Here is a 15,803-nt window from a genome sequence, read left to right as displayed (position 1 = left end):
ACCACTTCAGAAAACAACAAATACCGCATTGATCGGCTCATCTAGATCTGGGATATATAGGAATGTTTTCTGTAAGTAACTATCCAGTTATCATGCTGTGTAGGTCATCATAGAGTGACGTTTTCTTGATTATTGTTCTCCATTCAAAGTGTTTCTTTCCATGTTTTCAGACCAACTAGCATGCAAACATTCTTTTTTTTTTCTTTTGATATTTTGATCATATATGGTTGATGCAACAACTGCTATCAAACTAGCTATCCCCTTGAAATTATTTGCAACATTCGTCTTCAACTAAATTAAGGTAACTTCCGGCCACCAGAAAGTATCTTCACACTTGTCTTTTTCATCGTGGTCGATCACCTACTTGATCTAATTTTTCGTACGCATTTTGCATTCTTGAGGAGGATGAACTGGCGTTAATTTAATAGTTACAGCACCGTCAATGCTCATATTTGCATACTGCATACACAGTCTTCAAAATGGTTTAAACTTGATCTGGGATAATTAAGAATATTCATAAGAATGTGGTCGCGATCGGTTCAGATGTAAATGAAAACCGACTGACACTAAAAGTTATGCAGCAGCAAATATACAAACTAGCTAGTGATCCTCGATCATAACATCATGACCATAACTTTAATTAGTTTAATGCATAATTATCTAAGCACGGACACGATTATCCGTGTTGGACACAATACGGTACGTGGACACGTCAAATAAAAAATAATTTGGACACGGACAAGTGATTGACACATTAATTAAATATTTATTTTAATATTTATATATATATTTAATAATTAAAAAAAGAATTGTGCTACACTTATCAATATGTAGTAGACTAGTAGGTATATACAAGGAACCATTGCATATAATTTTCTATTTATGTAAGAATGAAGCATATAAGTTGTGGTCAAACTTCAATAATTATTTTTACTTAAGTCAAAATTCATGGTAATTAATTGGTCAAACTTGGATCTCATGTCTTTGGTATAATTCCTCACGTGATGTACATTTGCACGGTTGCACCCAATAGATAGTTGCACCCAATTATCTCCTCCTCCAAAATAGAAATCACAGATCGAAGTTCTTATCCAACAAACCCCTTTTCGGCCTCATTATCCAGATCCCAAATCAACCTCACCACCAAGATCGCAGATCAACATCACCGCCCTCATTTCTTCATTCTTCAACACTGAATAAACCTAAATCTAGAAATCGAGATATGATTTAAGCAAGGTAGAAATTAGAAAGAGAAAGAGAGAGAAAAAGGAGAGAGACTTCACCTTGCCAACGAGATCACCGCTGGCGGTGGTGATGACTAGAGAAAAAGGCTCAGTGACGATGGCAGTGAGGTCGCAGTCGGAGGTCGGAGGTCGAAGGTTGAACTTGTCGAGGCTATGGCCTAGGTTGCATAGCAATTCTGATAGAGAAGACGCAAGGATAAACCATCGTGTCCCCTTTAATGGCAAGTCCTATGCGGATACGCCTGTGTCCGAAATTCAATTCACGTATTCAAGGCGTGTCCGAAATTCAATTCGCATGTCGGCCCGTATTTGATCGTGTCTACGCGTGTGCGTGTTCGACAGTGCGTGTCCATGTCAGACACGTGATACGTGACCAAAGTATCGTGTTTGTGCTACTTCGATAATTATTATTGTAAAAAAGTTTGTTGCACCTATTTCAGTTATAGTCATAAGGTTTCATGGCCAGTGTTAACATAGAGGATTGCCCACTTAGTTAGCTATTTGTGCGTGTTTAGGAATATGCTTGTGTTAGCTTGAACACAAGAAGTATAATGGTTTGTCTCTCTCTCTTGGGGTAGACTACATCCACTTGAATCCACTATGTATAGGCAAATAGCCTTAAATTATACAAGTAGAAGAGTTGAGATCTTTTGTAAGTAGGAGGAGGGGTTTCTTTTATAGGTAAGGGAACCCCTCTCCTTTACATATTCTTCAATGTGGGATAAAAGTCTTATAGGCTTGTTGTTCAAGCCATCTTGGTGAGGTCAGATATGTGACTTCCCGGTGATGTCTTGGCGACTTCCGACTATCGTTGGAAAGCTTGTACGAAGAGGTACGCTATGGATGTCATGGTTGAATCTTATAGTGACTCATAGATCTGCCTAAAGTGTGATGTTTATGATTGGTGGCATGACATACTAGCTCTATGCTTATCCTAGTAGAGGTGCTAACATGTCCCCCCGCAGTCCCTAAGTAAGAGACGCTTCTTGCTTGGGGAGCTTTCAATCAACATGTCATCAAGCATAAGTGTCCGGGCAGAGGCATACACCTACCAGTCCCCGAACTCCTTAAGCAAGAAGGGACTCTCGAGCCTGCAAAACAAAGATACAAGCATATATGCATGAAGTATTTTCATTGTCTTGAGTAACATAATCATGTATAGTTACCATATGCTTTTAGCATATATGTACGCTATGCATGCTTGACACATGTTGATGCGTGTGTATATGTATGGTCCCGAATATAATATGGAAATATAAGCTCAAGAGTGCACATGTTTGTGTGAGCATATTACGGTAAGCATATGATGCGCATGATGCGTAAATGTGCAGCCAAGCGCAAGAAAAAGTCAGGTCAACATATTAAGTTGAGTTACCTAAGACTCTCACCTATGTATGACTTTAACGAGGTCTAACTATCAAGGACTTCGAGTTAGTGTGGACTCTTTTCGTCGCATGAGTTTAAGTTTATCATTGCCTCTTGGGCGTGAGCGTTGAGCTCTTTGTTGCCGCTTGGGTGTGAGCTTCGAGTTCGTAATTTCCAGAACGTATCAAGTTTTGATAGTTGGTGCAACGAACCCACGCTTAATGAGTTTAATATGTTTGGCATGCGTGTGCAAGTGAGTCCCCGAAACCCCTAGTTGGTGAGAGAATGTCGAGCTGGTAGCTCATGATTTATTTTGGGCACTTTTATGCTAGAATTTTCTCTCATAGTTGTGAGGTTTTAGCGCTCGGTTGTTTGATGCGCCGAAATGAACCGTCGCGCTATGCAAGGAAAGTCTTAACGCTTGTTGTGGGCGATGCGTCTGAATGAACTCTCACGCTATGCGAGGAAAGTCTCAACGCTCGTCGTACGCGATGTGGCGGACTGATCTTTTGGATTATTTCGCGTGATGTGCTTGGATTAATACTTTAGTCTCTTGCGCACTATGTGCTTAGACTAATGTGGCCTCTTTGGGCTAATGTGGCCTCGTGCGCGCTGTGCGCTTGGGCTAATATTGCCTCTTCGGGCTAATGTGGCCTCATGCATGTTGTGCGCTTAGGGTAATGTTGACTCTTCGGGCTAATGTCGCCTCATGGACGTTGTGTGCTTGGGCTAATGTTGCCTCTTCGAGCTAGTGTGGCCTCTTTGGGCTAATGTGGCCTCGTGCGCGCTGTGCGCTTGGGCTAATATTGCCTCTTCGGGCTAATGTGGCCTCATGCATGTTGTGCGCTTAGGGTAATGTTGACTCTTCGGGCTAATGTCGCCTCATGGACGTTGTGTGCTTGGGCTAATGTTGCCTCTTCGAGCTAGTGTGGCCTCTTCGGACTAATGTGGCCTCATGCGCGCTATGCGCTTGGGCTAATGTTGCCTCTTCAGGCTAGTGTGACCTCGTCAGACTAATGTGGCCTCATGCGCGTTGTGCACTTGGGCTAATGTTTCCTCTTCGGGCTAATGTGGCCTTGTGCGCGCTATGCGCTTGGGCTAATGTCTTGCGCTATGCAAGGAAAAATCTATCGTGCTATACGAGAAAATCTCCTGCTCTTTGGGGAGGCAAGTAGCTTTGACTTTGTAATTTTTGAGATCGTTGTATTCTTTGTTGTCTAATGAAACAGTTCGCATAAGAAATTTAATTGTTCTTTTGAACAATGGTTTGAATAATTCCTAGTTTCATTAGCACAATCAAGTTTGATATTTAAGTGTGTTCGTCACCACATTACTTTTATTTAATTGAATTACAATTAAATGTAAACATGGTTATGGTATAGTAAGTTCTTGTAGCGAGATAGGTAACGGCATTTTGCGTTTTGTGAACATGCTTATGGGTGTTTGACAAGAGCATGACGTAAGGTATGACATGTGTTTTTGCTAACTCTACAAAAATAATGTAGGAAATGCGTAAAAGTCATATGAGCATGCATATCAAGTGTGATATATTTGTAAGCATACATAAAAAGTAGTAACATTATGTAAAGATTGTGGCAATAACTCTTATTGTAAGTGTGTAGAGAGACATAGCATTTTACTTATCTTATGCCACTTTGAAGTAAGCATGGATGGCGATCAATACGATACCAAATCATGTTAGAGTTGTCCAAGCATGATGCTCCGATCCATTGCTCTCTTGGCGGATGATTGTGAGTAGCCTTCGGCCTTGTGCTCTAGCATATGCTTGGTTTGGAGTGATTCTCCTTTCAATTCCTCCAAGTAGAACAAATAAGCAATTAGCAACTTATTCATATGATATGATTGACTAGTTTGCATTCTATATGCTTGTGACTATTTGTTGTCATGTTTGTATAGATATTGCGTTAGCTCTCTAAACTTACCTTATTGTTTTGATATATGTTATAATATATTTGATGAAAAATTACATTTGTTATTCTCATTCCTTTATCATTAAGTCTCAAACTCTAATGAATACTGGAATTAGCATCGCAAATACTATATGTTATTGATCGATAAGATGCCCTCTCCTCTCCTTCTCTCCTCGCGCTCACAAACAATGGAAGTGTTCCTGGAAGTGTAAGACCCTCATGCAGCAACGTTAATTAAGTACTCTTGATTAATGATATCAACGTGCATTTCTGCTAAAGTGCATTGGTGATAAATCAGCTAAGGTCTCCCTCGTTTTTAGATACACATTTTCATTTTCTAAAAACAATAATTGGTTTTGCTTCGTCGACAATCCTCAGAAATCCACGAGAAGATACACATCCAAAGTGGAAGATACTCTGTAACTTTCATATTCTGTTAATCACATCAATGTGATATTCAACTGTTACGAATATGATCCCTTTATAGACTTCCAAGTCCCCCAGTGTCACATCCTCACAAGCAACCCAACAAATCTAACTATAGACAAAAGACAAGGCCAAGGGAGTCAAAGGTGCAAAGTTAAAGTTTAAGATGCTCTTTTTTTTTCTTTTTCATTTTCATTTTTCCCAACTATACAGTACTACCTTGTATAATATCTAAGAATTCTAAGGTTTGTTGTTATCCTAGCTAGCTAGCTATTTCTATCCATGTAGCTATAACAGTAACAGAATTTGTGAGCAGCATCCTCAATGATTGAATCGCGTCTGTCAAAAAAAGATACCAACCAACGTTTCAACATTGTCGAATGGTCTGTAGAAAAATAATTCCACGTTAGGCAGCAGATATGCATACAGATGCAGCAACATGATCATTATGTTCTTCATACAAAATATGCAACAGCGAATGATCACAATATAAACAGCTCGACACAAACAGCAGCATTTCCCTAACAAGTATGTACCACAGGCAGGAGGCCATCCAGACTATTTCAATGACTAAGACTCATACGTAAACTGTCTATCATCAAGCTTTTGCCAATGCAATTCACATTAGGCAAATCTCTATCAGCTTAAGAGAAAAAAAACAATCATATGGAAAACAAAAGATTCTCAGGATTGTTACCTCGTCTCAGCTACTTAAAATTCAAAATCCTCATCCTGATCCAAGAAAATGTCGGGATGTGTTACTGCATTAGTGTAATTGAGAGCTCTTTGTAGCTTCTGATTATCTAGGACTTCAACTTCAACCACGAAGTTGGAATTAACAGGTCGGTGATCTGAAAGCTTTATTTCTGCCCGCTTATAAGAAAGTTGTTTAATGCCTGTTCCTAGCCATAGTATACGATCGCACCTGTTACAAACCAAGCAGACAGAGGAACTAGTAACTAACTGCCCGACTCATAGTGATAACTTAATCCATATCTTGAATAGAAAAGACATCTATATTTGTGAAGCTGCAAACTATTCCACATGTGGTACTAAACAACTCTCTCTCGCCAAAACGGAAGGGGAAAAAGTGAACATGTTATAAGAAATCTAGGCATCCAAACCCAAAACCAATTGACATGGTAGAGGGTTCGTGACTTCCAGACCACGGCACTAATGCAAAGTTATATTCATGCAACAACACCCCACATTCTCACAAAATTTAAGGACACTGACAATTTCATTTGATAAAGTTGACTCAAAATACTCTGCTTGGTCCCCAAAATTTTACTCACCATGCTGGTGATCTCTTCTTCTCTCCTTCTTTTGGATTCTCGCCAACATATCTATCAGAGTTCATTTCATACTTGTAGGTAGGTGGAAAATGTATCGGCCCTTCTTTCCAACCCTCGAATACATGCCCACTCCGGAGTTCTTTGCTTAGCTGCACATTGGGTGATGACATCAAATACCACTTCAATTTACAAGACTTTGTTTCTTTGGCCAAGACAATAAGATTTAAAAGACTATACACATAAAACGTCCTTCAAGGTTCAAACTGTCAAATCGGAGAAGCACATAATGGAACTAATAACTAGACTGGAACAGTGAGCATAATTTTTGCAAAGAGTGATGATCTCACCTGATCATTGTTGAGAAGTTCATCCCACTTTTGCAGAGCAACGAGTTTCCTTACCTCTGTGTCTAACATATTGAGGCGGTAATTCAAATCCCCAAACCAGAAAATCTGACTGTTTATAAAAGCACCTCAAACACATTAAGTAGCAGTTTCATGTTTGCACATAACAGATATGAAGTAAAGGTAGTAGGAAGAGGCCAGTATAGAACTTGATCACATACTTAAGGTTACTAAACGACTAGCTCGGCTATAAGAAAACTGAAAAGTACCTCAGAATATTAAGCTCAGTCATCACTTCTAACAATATATCATCTAAATACTCTTAATAAACATTTTGGCTGTTAACAAAGCACCCAATCTCATTGGATAGCAATTCATGTTTGCATGTAACAGATATAAAATTAATATGGGCCAGGACATAAGTTGATCCCAGACTTAAAGTAACTAAGCAATTAGCTCAGCCATAAGAAACTGAAAAGCACTGGTGGAGTTTTATTTTCGTCAACACTTCTCATTAATTTATCATTTAAACTCTGATAATACTCTGAATCAGTAACTTCTAATAATATTCTCAATCAGTATCCACAGCATATAAACAACAACAAAAGTTTCTATTTTCAACATCCCTTTTTGGATTTTGCTTTCATGGGTCAAGAACAATTACTTGAATGTGTCTGGCCTTTTGGCATATCTATTTAGGAAGTTTCTACAATCCAATTGTTGTCTATAACTCTATATTGACATTCTCCAGACATAACCGAGTTTTCATGAAACAGATGAGCTTAGTATGAATAGAAAGTGATAGGTATTTAATTACTAAAGTAGTTTAAGCAACTTTCTTTAGGGTATAAATAGATGATAGAGAAACTGTGTGCTTCAATTAAATCTAGACTAAAAACCAGTTGACAGAAACAATATCATCCACAATTGAAGGAATAATTATATGCATACTCGTGGGATGGAATTGTCTGTGGCTGATCGGTATCGAAGCCAGATGAAAAACAGGTACGTCGTATAATCTCATACACATCAGAGTTCCGCCTCTGCTCAGCCCCCTCCTTCTGACCAGAGGTCAGATGAGAACATACAAAGCACATTCGTGACTGAAAAAGGGACATGCTTACAGAAACTGATCCCTGATTCAGAAATCATGAATTAAAATGATGGCCAACAACATAAAGGCAAGAACATTTACCGATTAATCAGTGTGTATGCTTTAAAAGTTTAACTCCTTCACAATAAATGCAATCTTCAGCTTGAAGCTGATCTTAAAGAGCAATGCAAGGGGAACATGATCATAAGAAATGAAAACAGCACCTAACATTAGCAAGCTTGAACAAATGCAATTTACATACAAGAAATTGCAAACATATCTCCAAAACATCCTCACACTTCTTTTGCAAAAGATGTCAGTACATTCAATAAAAGGCATTACCTTGTTTCCCATGTAGCCCATTAGACCAACCCCAACTGGAGATACTTTCAAGTTATTAACGTGTCTCCTCAACTTCTTCCGCACCCAGATGGATATATATATGCCCACCATTTGCTTGCTGACAATTCGCACGTACGTGGGATGAAACTTCACCCCATCTATGATTACTTCGTTATCAGATTTTGCTGATGGCATTTCATTGAAGGTGTCCTCTTCTTCTTCTGAAAACCTGTCGGACATAGCAGCAAGAGAGTCAAGAAAGTCTGGCATCTCTTTCTGCTTCGTCAACACTGATCCCAGACTCCCAAAGCTATGGTGTGATCTTTTCAATCCACTACCTTTTAGTGATAAATTTTGTGGACCGAATAATAAAGGATTTTGAAAATTAAAACCAATGCTTGCAGAAGTACTCATGACACGCCGCAATTTAGAATTTGAGAAGACAACTTGAGGGGTAGCATCTAACGAACATTCAGGCCAATGTAGTCTGCTATCGCAATCAATGCCATAAATTCTCTGCAACTGTAAATTCTTTTGGATACTCAGTGCTTTAGTCAATGCAACTTGTTCCAATTCACAACCATTAGCAGCTCCAACATATTCCTGGCACAGCAATCCGAGTGGAAGATCATCAATCTCATCAGCAAGTACATCAGCAACAGAAGAAGTCCTTTGTACTGGTGAAGGTGGTGCACTGTAGCATTTATGTTTGCTTTCAGGTTCCAGTGATTTGTTCAGAGTTCTTCGAATGATTGCCTCCCACTTTGGTATCGGTTTGTTATCCTCTGCTCCTAATACATTCCCAGCATTCAAAGGGACAACCTCTTGAAAACTGAACGATACAGCTGATACATTAGTGCCAATCAAAATTACATTAAAACTTTCTTAGCACCCACAATATTATTGGTTATTTCTAAGAATACCGACTATGTTTAGATAGACATGTCTAACATTAAGCTTCTGCTAGGCTGAAATTTTAAGTAGCTAAGCATCAATGCACACCAATAGCATCAATGCTTAAAACCATTTAGAAAAGCTAAAACAATGTGACGTCAACTATATGCTAACTTCTTCACATCCTTCAATAAACTAGTTTAAAAGCATTATAATCCAAGTATGTTACAAACATAGTGGATTTATAGAGCAATGGAAAATGAGATTAAGCCAGCAAAAATGATGATATTTAGGATGATAGTATAAAACTATAAATGATTTCTTCGCAGGCTTCTTCAAGTGTCGAACACGCAGAGGAGCATCTTGTGTATATTCTTCTACATATATTTAAACGCACCCACTAATGTAGTTCTTTGTGGTCGCCATTTTCCACCAGTGACTTAACCATTCATTCCTTTTATCAGGGCAATGTATATAAAATGCTATAAGTAATAGATTCCTTAACAACAACAAAATCAAAGAAAGGCGTGGTACTTTGTAACTAGTGATTTGCAGAGAAGATATATGTTATAGGTGTGGCAGATTAATGTAAATGTAAAAACTATATTAACAGCATTATCCAGAATAAAGGTCAACACTTGCATGGAACTTGCAGATGAAGGAAGGACGCACGCCTGCTGCTAAAAACACTATAATCATGTGCCTAGATCAAGGAGATAGAAAATACTAACCCAAGAATGTAAATGTCCGATGGCTCCTCAGAAGAAATCCAATCTTCAATTTCAAGGTCTTCATCTGGAACTTTTCCAGCAACATTCCAAGTGCCTATTGTCACCCTACATGAAAACAAGCGCCACAGGAAATTCCATTAAGAACCAAACTGGTGCTACTTCTAGGCCTAGCATTGCAGGAGGTAGAAAAACACAGACAAACCTCACATCCTTTGTGTTTATGTACTGAGCACGCACAGTTTCTGAATTTCCTCTCCTATGTCTTAATCGATAGCCAAAAGAAGGTGGATCTGAACCAAGTATAATATATGTACATTATTAGACAAGAAAAATGTACACACACTCCAAAATTTGATAGAACAAGTAGCTTGATGTCTAAAATTCCCAAGTGGTATTTTAAAGGGTTCCCATCATTTATACTATCTGTTGCCTCATATTGACAAGAAATGAAAGAACTTAGGTCCAATGTTTTGCAGGATTGCAGCAATTATATCAATTTGTAGCTGCCCACCAACCAAAACCAATCTAATTGCTTTTTCATAAAATAGAAATACCAGATCATAGCACAGATTGAACACCTACAAATGGTTATATGATGGAAAAAGATCAGATTTTTTAAGTGACTTCAACACTGGTTGGACTCAATTAAGAAAACCCAATAAAAGTATTGCCTGGAAGTTGAATTGAGAAACTTGACTGATTCCCCTCTGTCCTAAGGCCATGATCCCCACGCATGCGCGTTCTTGCTTCTTTAGGAGAGGAAACTGCAAGAAACCATTGCAGAAAACATGATTAAGCAGAGACCAGGAAACACAAGAAACCTAATGTAAATGTAGGAAGCTAAAACCCCATACCTTCTTCTTCACTTTCAGTTTCAGTTTCGGTCTCAACCTCATCTGCACTAAAATCATGAACCTTGGGCTTTATATTCAACCATTTCTTCATCATAATGGAAGGCCAGAAGGCCTGTAATCAATGCAATTGAAGAACATCAGTAACCAAGAACTCATCTTTGATTCATCAAAAAGCACTCAACAAAAAGTACACTGCTTATTATAAAAAGCAAACCTCAGGGCGGTTCCCTCCCCTGCTCTTCATCCCCCCGAGCTCAAGAACCTTACTTTAGATTACTTATATACAGCACTCAAAAGCCACAAGCTCTTTAAATATGAAAGCACCTCAGAATAGGATAATCACCACTGTAGATGGATATTTTTATGATTTAAAAAGAGTTTCCAGACCATTACAGGGTAGCCCACACTAGGATACTTGTTCACAGCGAAAGATTCATACTTAGCTAGCACACAGAAGAAAGAGGACAGAAAGCACAGACAGACGCAATTACCCCATAATCTCAACTTGCAAAAGAAGAATACTGAATGGTCCTCCCACTCGCATCAAATTTTTTTTTTCCAGATTCACAAAACAACACAATCAAAGAATTTGGAAAAAAAATATTCACAAGTCCCCAAAAAGTTTCCAAGACAATGGTGTCACTTTCATAGTTTCATCATTACAGACTTCCAGTCATAAGACCAGATAGTGCTACAGCTACTAATACCATCCAGCCTGAAACTAAAGGACAAAGAACCAATAGTAATAAAAACTTACAAACCCAATCAACAAAAAGCATTTCACTTTCAGATTAGAAACTAGTTGAATAGTTTAGTACGACATCAAATAAACAAATGGGTAATACACCTCAGAAACACTGAAATCCAACTGGGTTTGATCCTCATTGCATCAAACTATTGTCTGCTTCCTCAAGCTCTCACCTGAAGTGCCAAACTTTAACAACAATTGACTATTGCCCACCACAGAACTTGATGAAATATATAAACTTTGGCCGGTGATACATCAAGTAGAGCAAATTGACAGGACTATTCACACCGTCATTGACAATATTCAGTGATCCCCAGTCCCCACCATTTGAAATATGAGAGGAACTTCAACCCAGTTAAGCAAAGTCAAATGGAAAGTCTCACTGATTGATCAGAGATTTAAGTATTTGGTGTTAGGGACAGATGTGGATGAGTTATGAGGGATGCCAGAACTTGGTTTCTTTTTTCTGCAAATGTAGCAGAATGGTGTAAAGGTAAGACTGTTGTTTATATGGAAATGGAAAATCGACATGATAACTAAGATTCAAAGGGACCACGGTCCACAGCAGCATACATTGACTGAAGTACACAACGCACTATATGTGAATGCCATGCACTCTCCGGACTCCGGCCAACCTATTCTCATGTTCTCTTTTTTTTTTCTCTCTGTTTTATTACGTCACATCACAGTCAGGTTTTTGTATATAACTTGTGAATATTTCATCCTGGGTAAACATAGGCGTAATCTGTAGGTACTAGGTACATTACCGTAAATTCTTAGGTGGTAGGAAAAAGTTACAATTCGAATGGATTCAATAATGTACCAACTATTACGTGAGATACTCGTTTAAGTTTAAATGTTTGGAAATAAGCCATGATAGCTAGTAGAAAAAAGTTTTAGCGTCATATTTTTGGCGACGTAACTCCAAGTGTCATGCCACATCATCTTGTTATGTTAGTAATTACATTAATCACAAAATATCATTTTTGAATGAAAAAAAAAATCTTATTCTTATCAATCAAAAGGTTCTAAATTATTATTAAAAAAATTAGTTCTTTTTTATATCATTTATTTTTTTTAAATGTAATAAAAATACAATATATACAAAATATGCTTGAAATATATAGATATATATATGTGTGTGTGTGCGCTGGCCAGATATATATATATATGTGTGTGTGTGGGGTGCCTATACGGTAATTGTATAATAGTCATTAATTAATCATAAATATAAATTAATTTAATTAGAAAATCATGAATCTTGACATATTTGTCACTAGAAATATTATCATTAACAGAATTGTATTAAATATGGTATTGATTAAGATCTGTATACTCTAGGAAAAATAACATTTGTTACCTTATATATCCTCTTAAATAGATTATATCTTAACAAAATAATATTCCCTTTTAGAAAAAAACCAAAAGAATCTTACCAAAAGTTTCATTTAAATATAAATGTTATACTTACCTTACATCGTCTAAAATTTAAAAATAAATATATTTTGTGCATATATATATATATATTTCGCCCGTGCACACACATATTTCAAGCATATTTTCGTAATTTTCAATTTTTTTAATTGTATTTTAGAACCATTATTGTGATAAAAAAGAAGATGATAAAAAGAACAAAAAAATATATTTTTTATAATAACTTAGAACTGTTTGATTAACAATGATATAATTATCTTTTCATTTAAAATAACATTTTTACATAATTTTTATTATTGATATGGCAATGTGACGTGACATATCACATAGGATTGCGGCGTCGGATTTAACGTCATATTATGGCGCATTAGCACTCTTCTAGCTAGTATTGTAGTATTCTTATTACATCAATTAATGACGGTGACATTTAGAAAAAAATGAAAAAGTAGTGCTACGTGCACCAAAATATATTATAAAGTTTCAATACAAAATGACGTGGCATATACTATGTCATTGCTTTTTGGAAACAGTTATTAGTGAGGTGGATTTTATATTTTTTTCAATGGATAGGTGGATTTTTGTATCATGTAAAACAATTGCAATATACAATTTATTTAGTTTTAATATTCAAAAACCCTAATTCACCACTTTTCTTGCGCCTCTTCTTTTTCCTCCTTCAACCTCTGCACTACTCGCCTGATTTGAGACAAATAAGAAAGGTCATGAGAGAAGTAGCCCTAGAGTTTGAAAGGATTACATGATAAAATATCATGGGGTTCTGCAGATCATTACTTCCATGAAGAGACTATGCAATTATGTTGTGAATATTGATGGGTGATGGTGGTACATACAAGAATTGCTGGTCGAATTGAATACTAATTCATTCATGGCCATTAGAAAAGTGACTGTCTACCACCATAGAACGAGTTCACCAATTTTGCAGTTCTGATGAGTTTCCTCTTAAACCACAATTTTTCTGCCTTAATAGGATTTTTTTTAAAACTTTTCAATCAAAGCATCAAACCAACTACATATTGTCGTCTGATCATTTATCAATTATGATATATTTGCCATGTGGAAGCTAGCAGCAATACGTGAAGCGTTTCATTCTTCTGGAAAATTTCATATACTTTATGTTCATTTAACTTTATTTTATGGAAAATATAAACATGTAACAAATCCACTAAAGAAAAAACTCCATATAATTAATTATGTGGCACATTCCACATCATTTGGTAATGAGTTTTTGTATAATTTTTTGGGGTCTCAAGCATTTTCTAAAATGAAATGAGTTTTTAATTTTAATGTGGAGGTCTAATTTTGTATTTAATGATAAAAGGAGGAAAGTTATGTACGTATGAAGCATTATTTTTGAGTGCCTACGTACAGATCATTATTACATTACAAGAAGAGATGCTAGCTAGTATATATATGCTCATTGAGTATTTCGGTGCAGCTACATTACTAGATGCAACAATTTATTGCATGGTACTAGACGCCATCCATTATACACATAGTACTAGCTAATAGTTTCGTTGAGTGTGAAAATCAAGTAGATGATTCTAATGCATGAATTGGTATTTAATTGCACTTCGAAAGCCATCAAATTGTACCTATCCTTTCAAAATCAAACGCAGTCAGATATATATCGTTGTTAATATTCCATCAGAAGAGATGTTGAATGCATAATTCCCAATTTCCTAAAGAGTAAGAGTTTGTCAAAATGTTTGTATTGGTTTCCTATAAAACGTTCCGCTCCGCCATCGTTGAAAGTGATCAGCTGATCCCGTTAACTAATTTCTAGTTCAGCAATTGCCTTCGCCACTAAATAATTTTTTATTTGACTAATTTGGTTGGAATGATATTGACATAAAACGATGGTTTGAATCATCAACTTAAATTACGTTATCGTCTTCACTATACCTTAGAAATGCTAAGTATTGAAGATATTAGATGTGTATGAATTGAAGAATCATTAGTCCACATCCGTGTTCTGCGTAATCCATATCTATGTTTAGTTTTAGAGTAATTATAAAATTCTCGTTTTGTGTGTATATATATATCAGTAGGTGTAGTTTTGCTTCATTCATGAAATATATCAAGAGAAATACAATTGAGTTGAAACTCTAAACTTTTATCTTCTTGTTTCATCTCAAAATTCAACATGGTATCAGAGCAGGTTTCATGGCCTGTCTCTTTTACTCTGCATCTTGGATCAGAGCAGGCTTCCTCATAGGACATGTTTCTGCAATCTTGTTTCCGCAAAACTTCATCTTCATCTTCATCTTCATTCTCCATTAATTCATAATGGCTGGATGAAGTAACTCTATTCATCTCCTTCATTTTTTCAATTCATCCCATACCATATTTCAACATTATTTCCATCTATCTTACTCATTCCCGATAAGAAGTAGATTCAAATCGGAATCATTATCTGATTTCTTCTTCTTTCATTTTGAAGAGAAATCAAGTTCGAGGTCATACCTCAATCATTCCCGATAAGGAGTAAACTCAAATCGGAGTTTTCTTAGTTTCTGATCTTTGAACTGAATAAAAAAACTCTTGGAGCATTCTCTATGTTTCAGTTCAAAATCAAGTTCTAATCTTTCCATCCATTTCATTTTTGGATGAGAGATTTGTTTAGGAGTTCATATCTCCACATTTCATCTTAGCCATTTTTTATTTCTTCTTTTCATGTTGAGAAATAATATGTTGTCCATAGTCAAGATTTGATTCTTCATCTTATTTTTTTTCTCTTTGGTCGACGAATATATTTGATTCCGACCCCTCTTATTTCCTTACCAATGAGGCTCGGCTGATCAGTCCATATTTGCCATTTAGAGCATTAAGGTGTTTATGATCTGCATGGTTATGTAGGGGATGTAAGCAGTTGCAGACCCTACACATAAACAAAGTTGTTGTCTCTTTTGTCATTCTGATTTGTTCATCCTTCACGATCGGTTAGGAGGTCATACCTCAAATCATTTCCAATAAGGAGTAGATCCAAATCGGTCTTATTATTTGATTTCTTCTTCTATCATTGGGAGAGAAATCTGTTGGAGTTCTTCCATATAATACTCCTCATTTGTTCATTGTCATTTC

General features: G+C 36.6%; 1 protein-coding gene across 1 annotated transcript; it reads right to left on the bottom strand.

Annotated features, from left to right (window-relative positions):
• Positions 1-5,001: 5,001 nt before the first annotated feature.
• On the bottom strand, positions 5,002-11,089 carry LOC126795148 (type I inositol polyphosphate 5-phosphatase 2). The gene is made up of 11 exons (XM_050521974.1): positions 10,734-11,089; positions 10,520-10,631; positions 10,337-10,429; positions 9,868-9,955; positions 9,666-9,770; positions 8,041-8,872; positions 7,557-7,741; positions 6,609-6,717; positions 6,262-6,410; positions 5,664-5,891; positions 5,002-5,351 (listed from the first exon to the last, which is right to left on the bottom strand). The coding sequence occupies exons 1-10, from the start codon at positions 10,761-10,763 to the stop codon at positions 5,678-5,680; spliced, it is 1,917 nt and encodes a 638-aa protein (XP_050377931.1). The 5' UTR covers positions 10,764-11,089; the 3' UTR covers positions 5,002-5,351; positions 5,664-5,677.
• Positions 11,090-15,803: the final 4,714 nt, after the last annotated feature.

This window comes from Argentina anserina, chromosome 5 (assembly GCF_933775445.1).
Source record: "Argentina anserina chromosome 5, drPotAnse1.1, whole genome shotgun sequence".
NCBI classification, from domain to species: domain Eukaryota; kingdom Viridiplantae; phylum Streptophyta; class Magnoliopsida; order Rosales; family Rosaceae; genus Argentina; species Argentina anserina.
The sequence above is the reverse complement of the archived record's forward strand: the minus strand, read 5'-3'. Positions and strand labels throughout refer to the sequence as shown.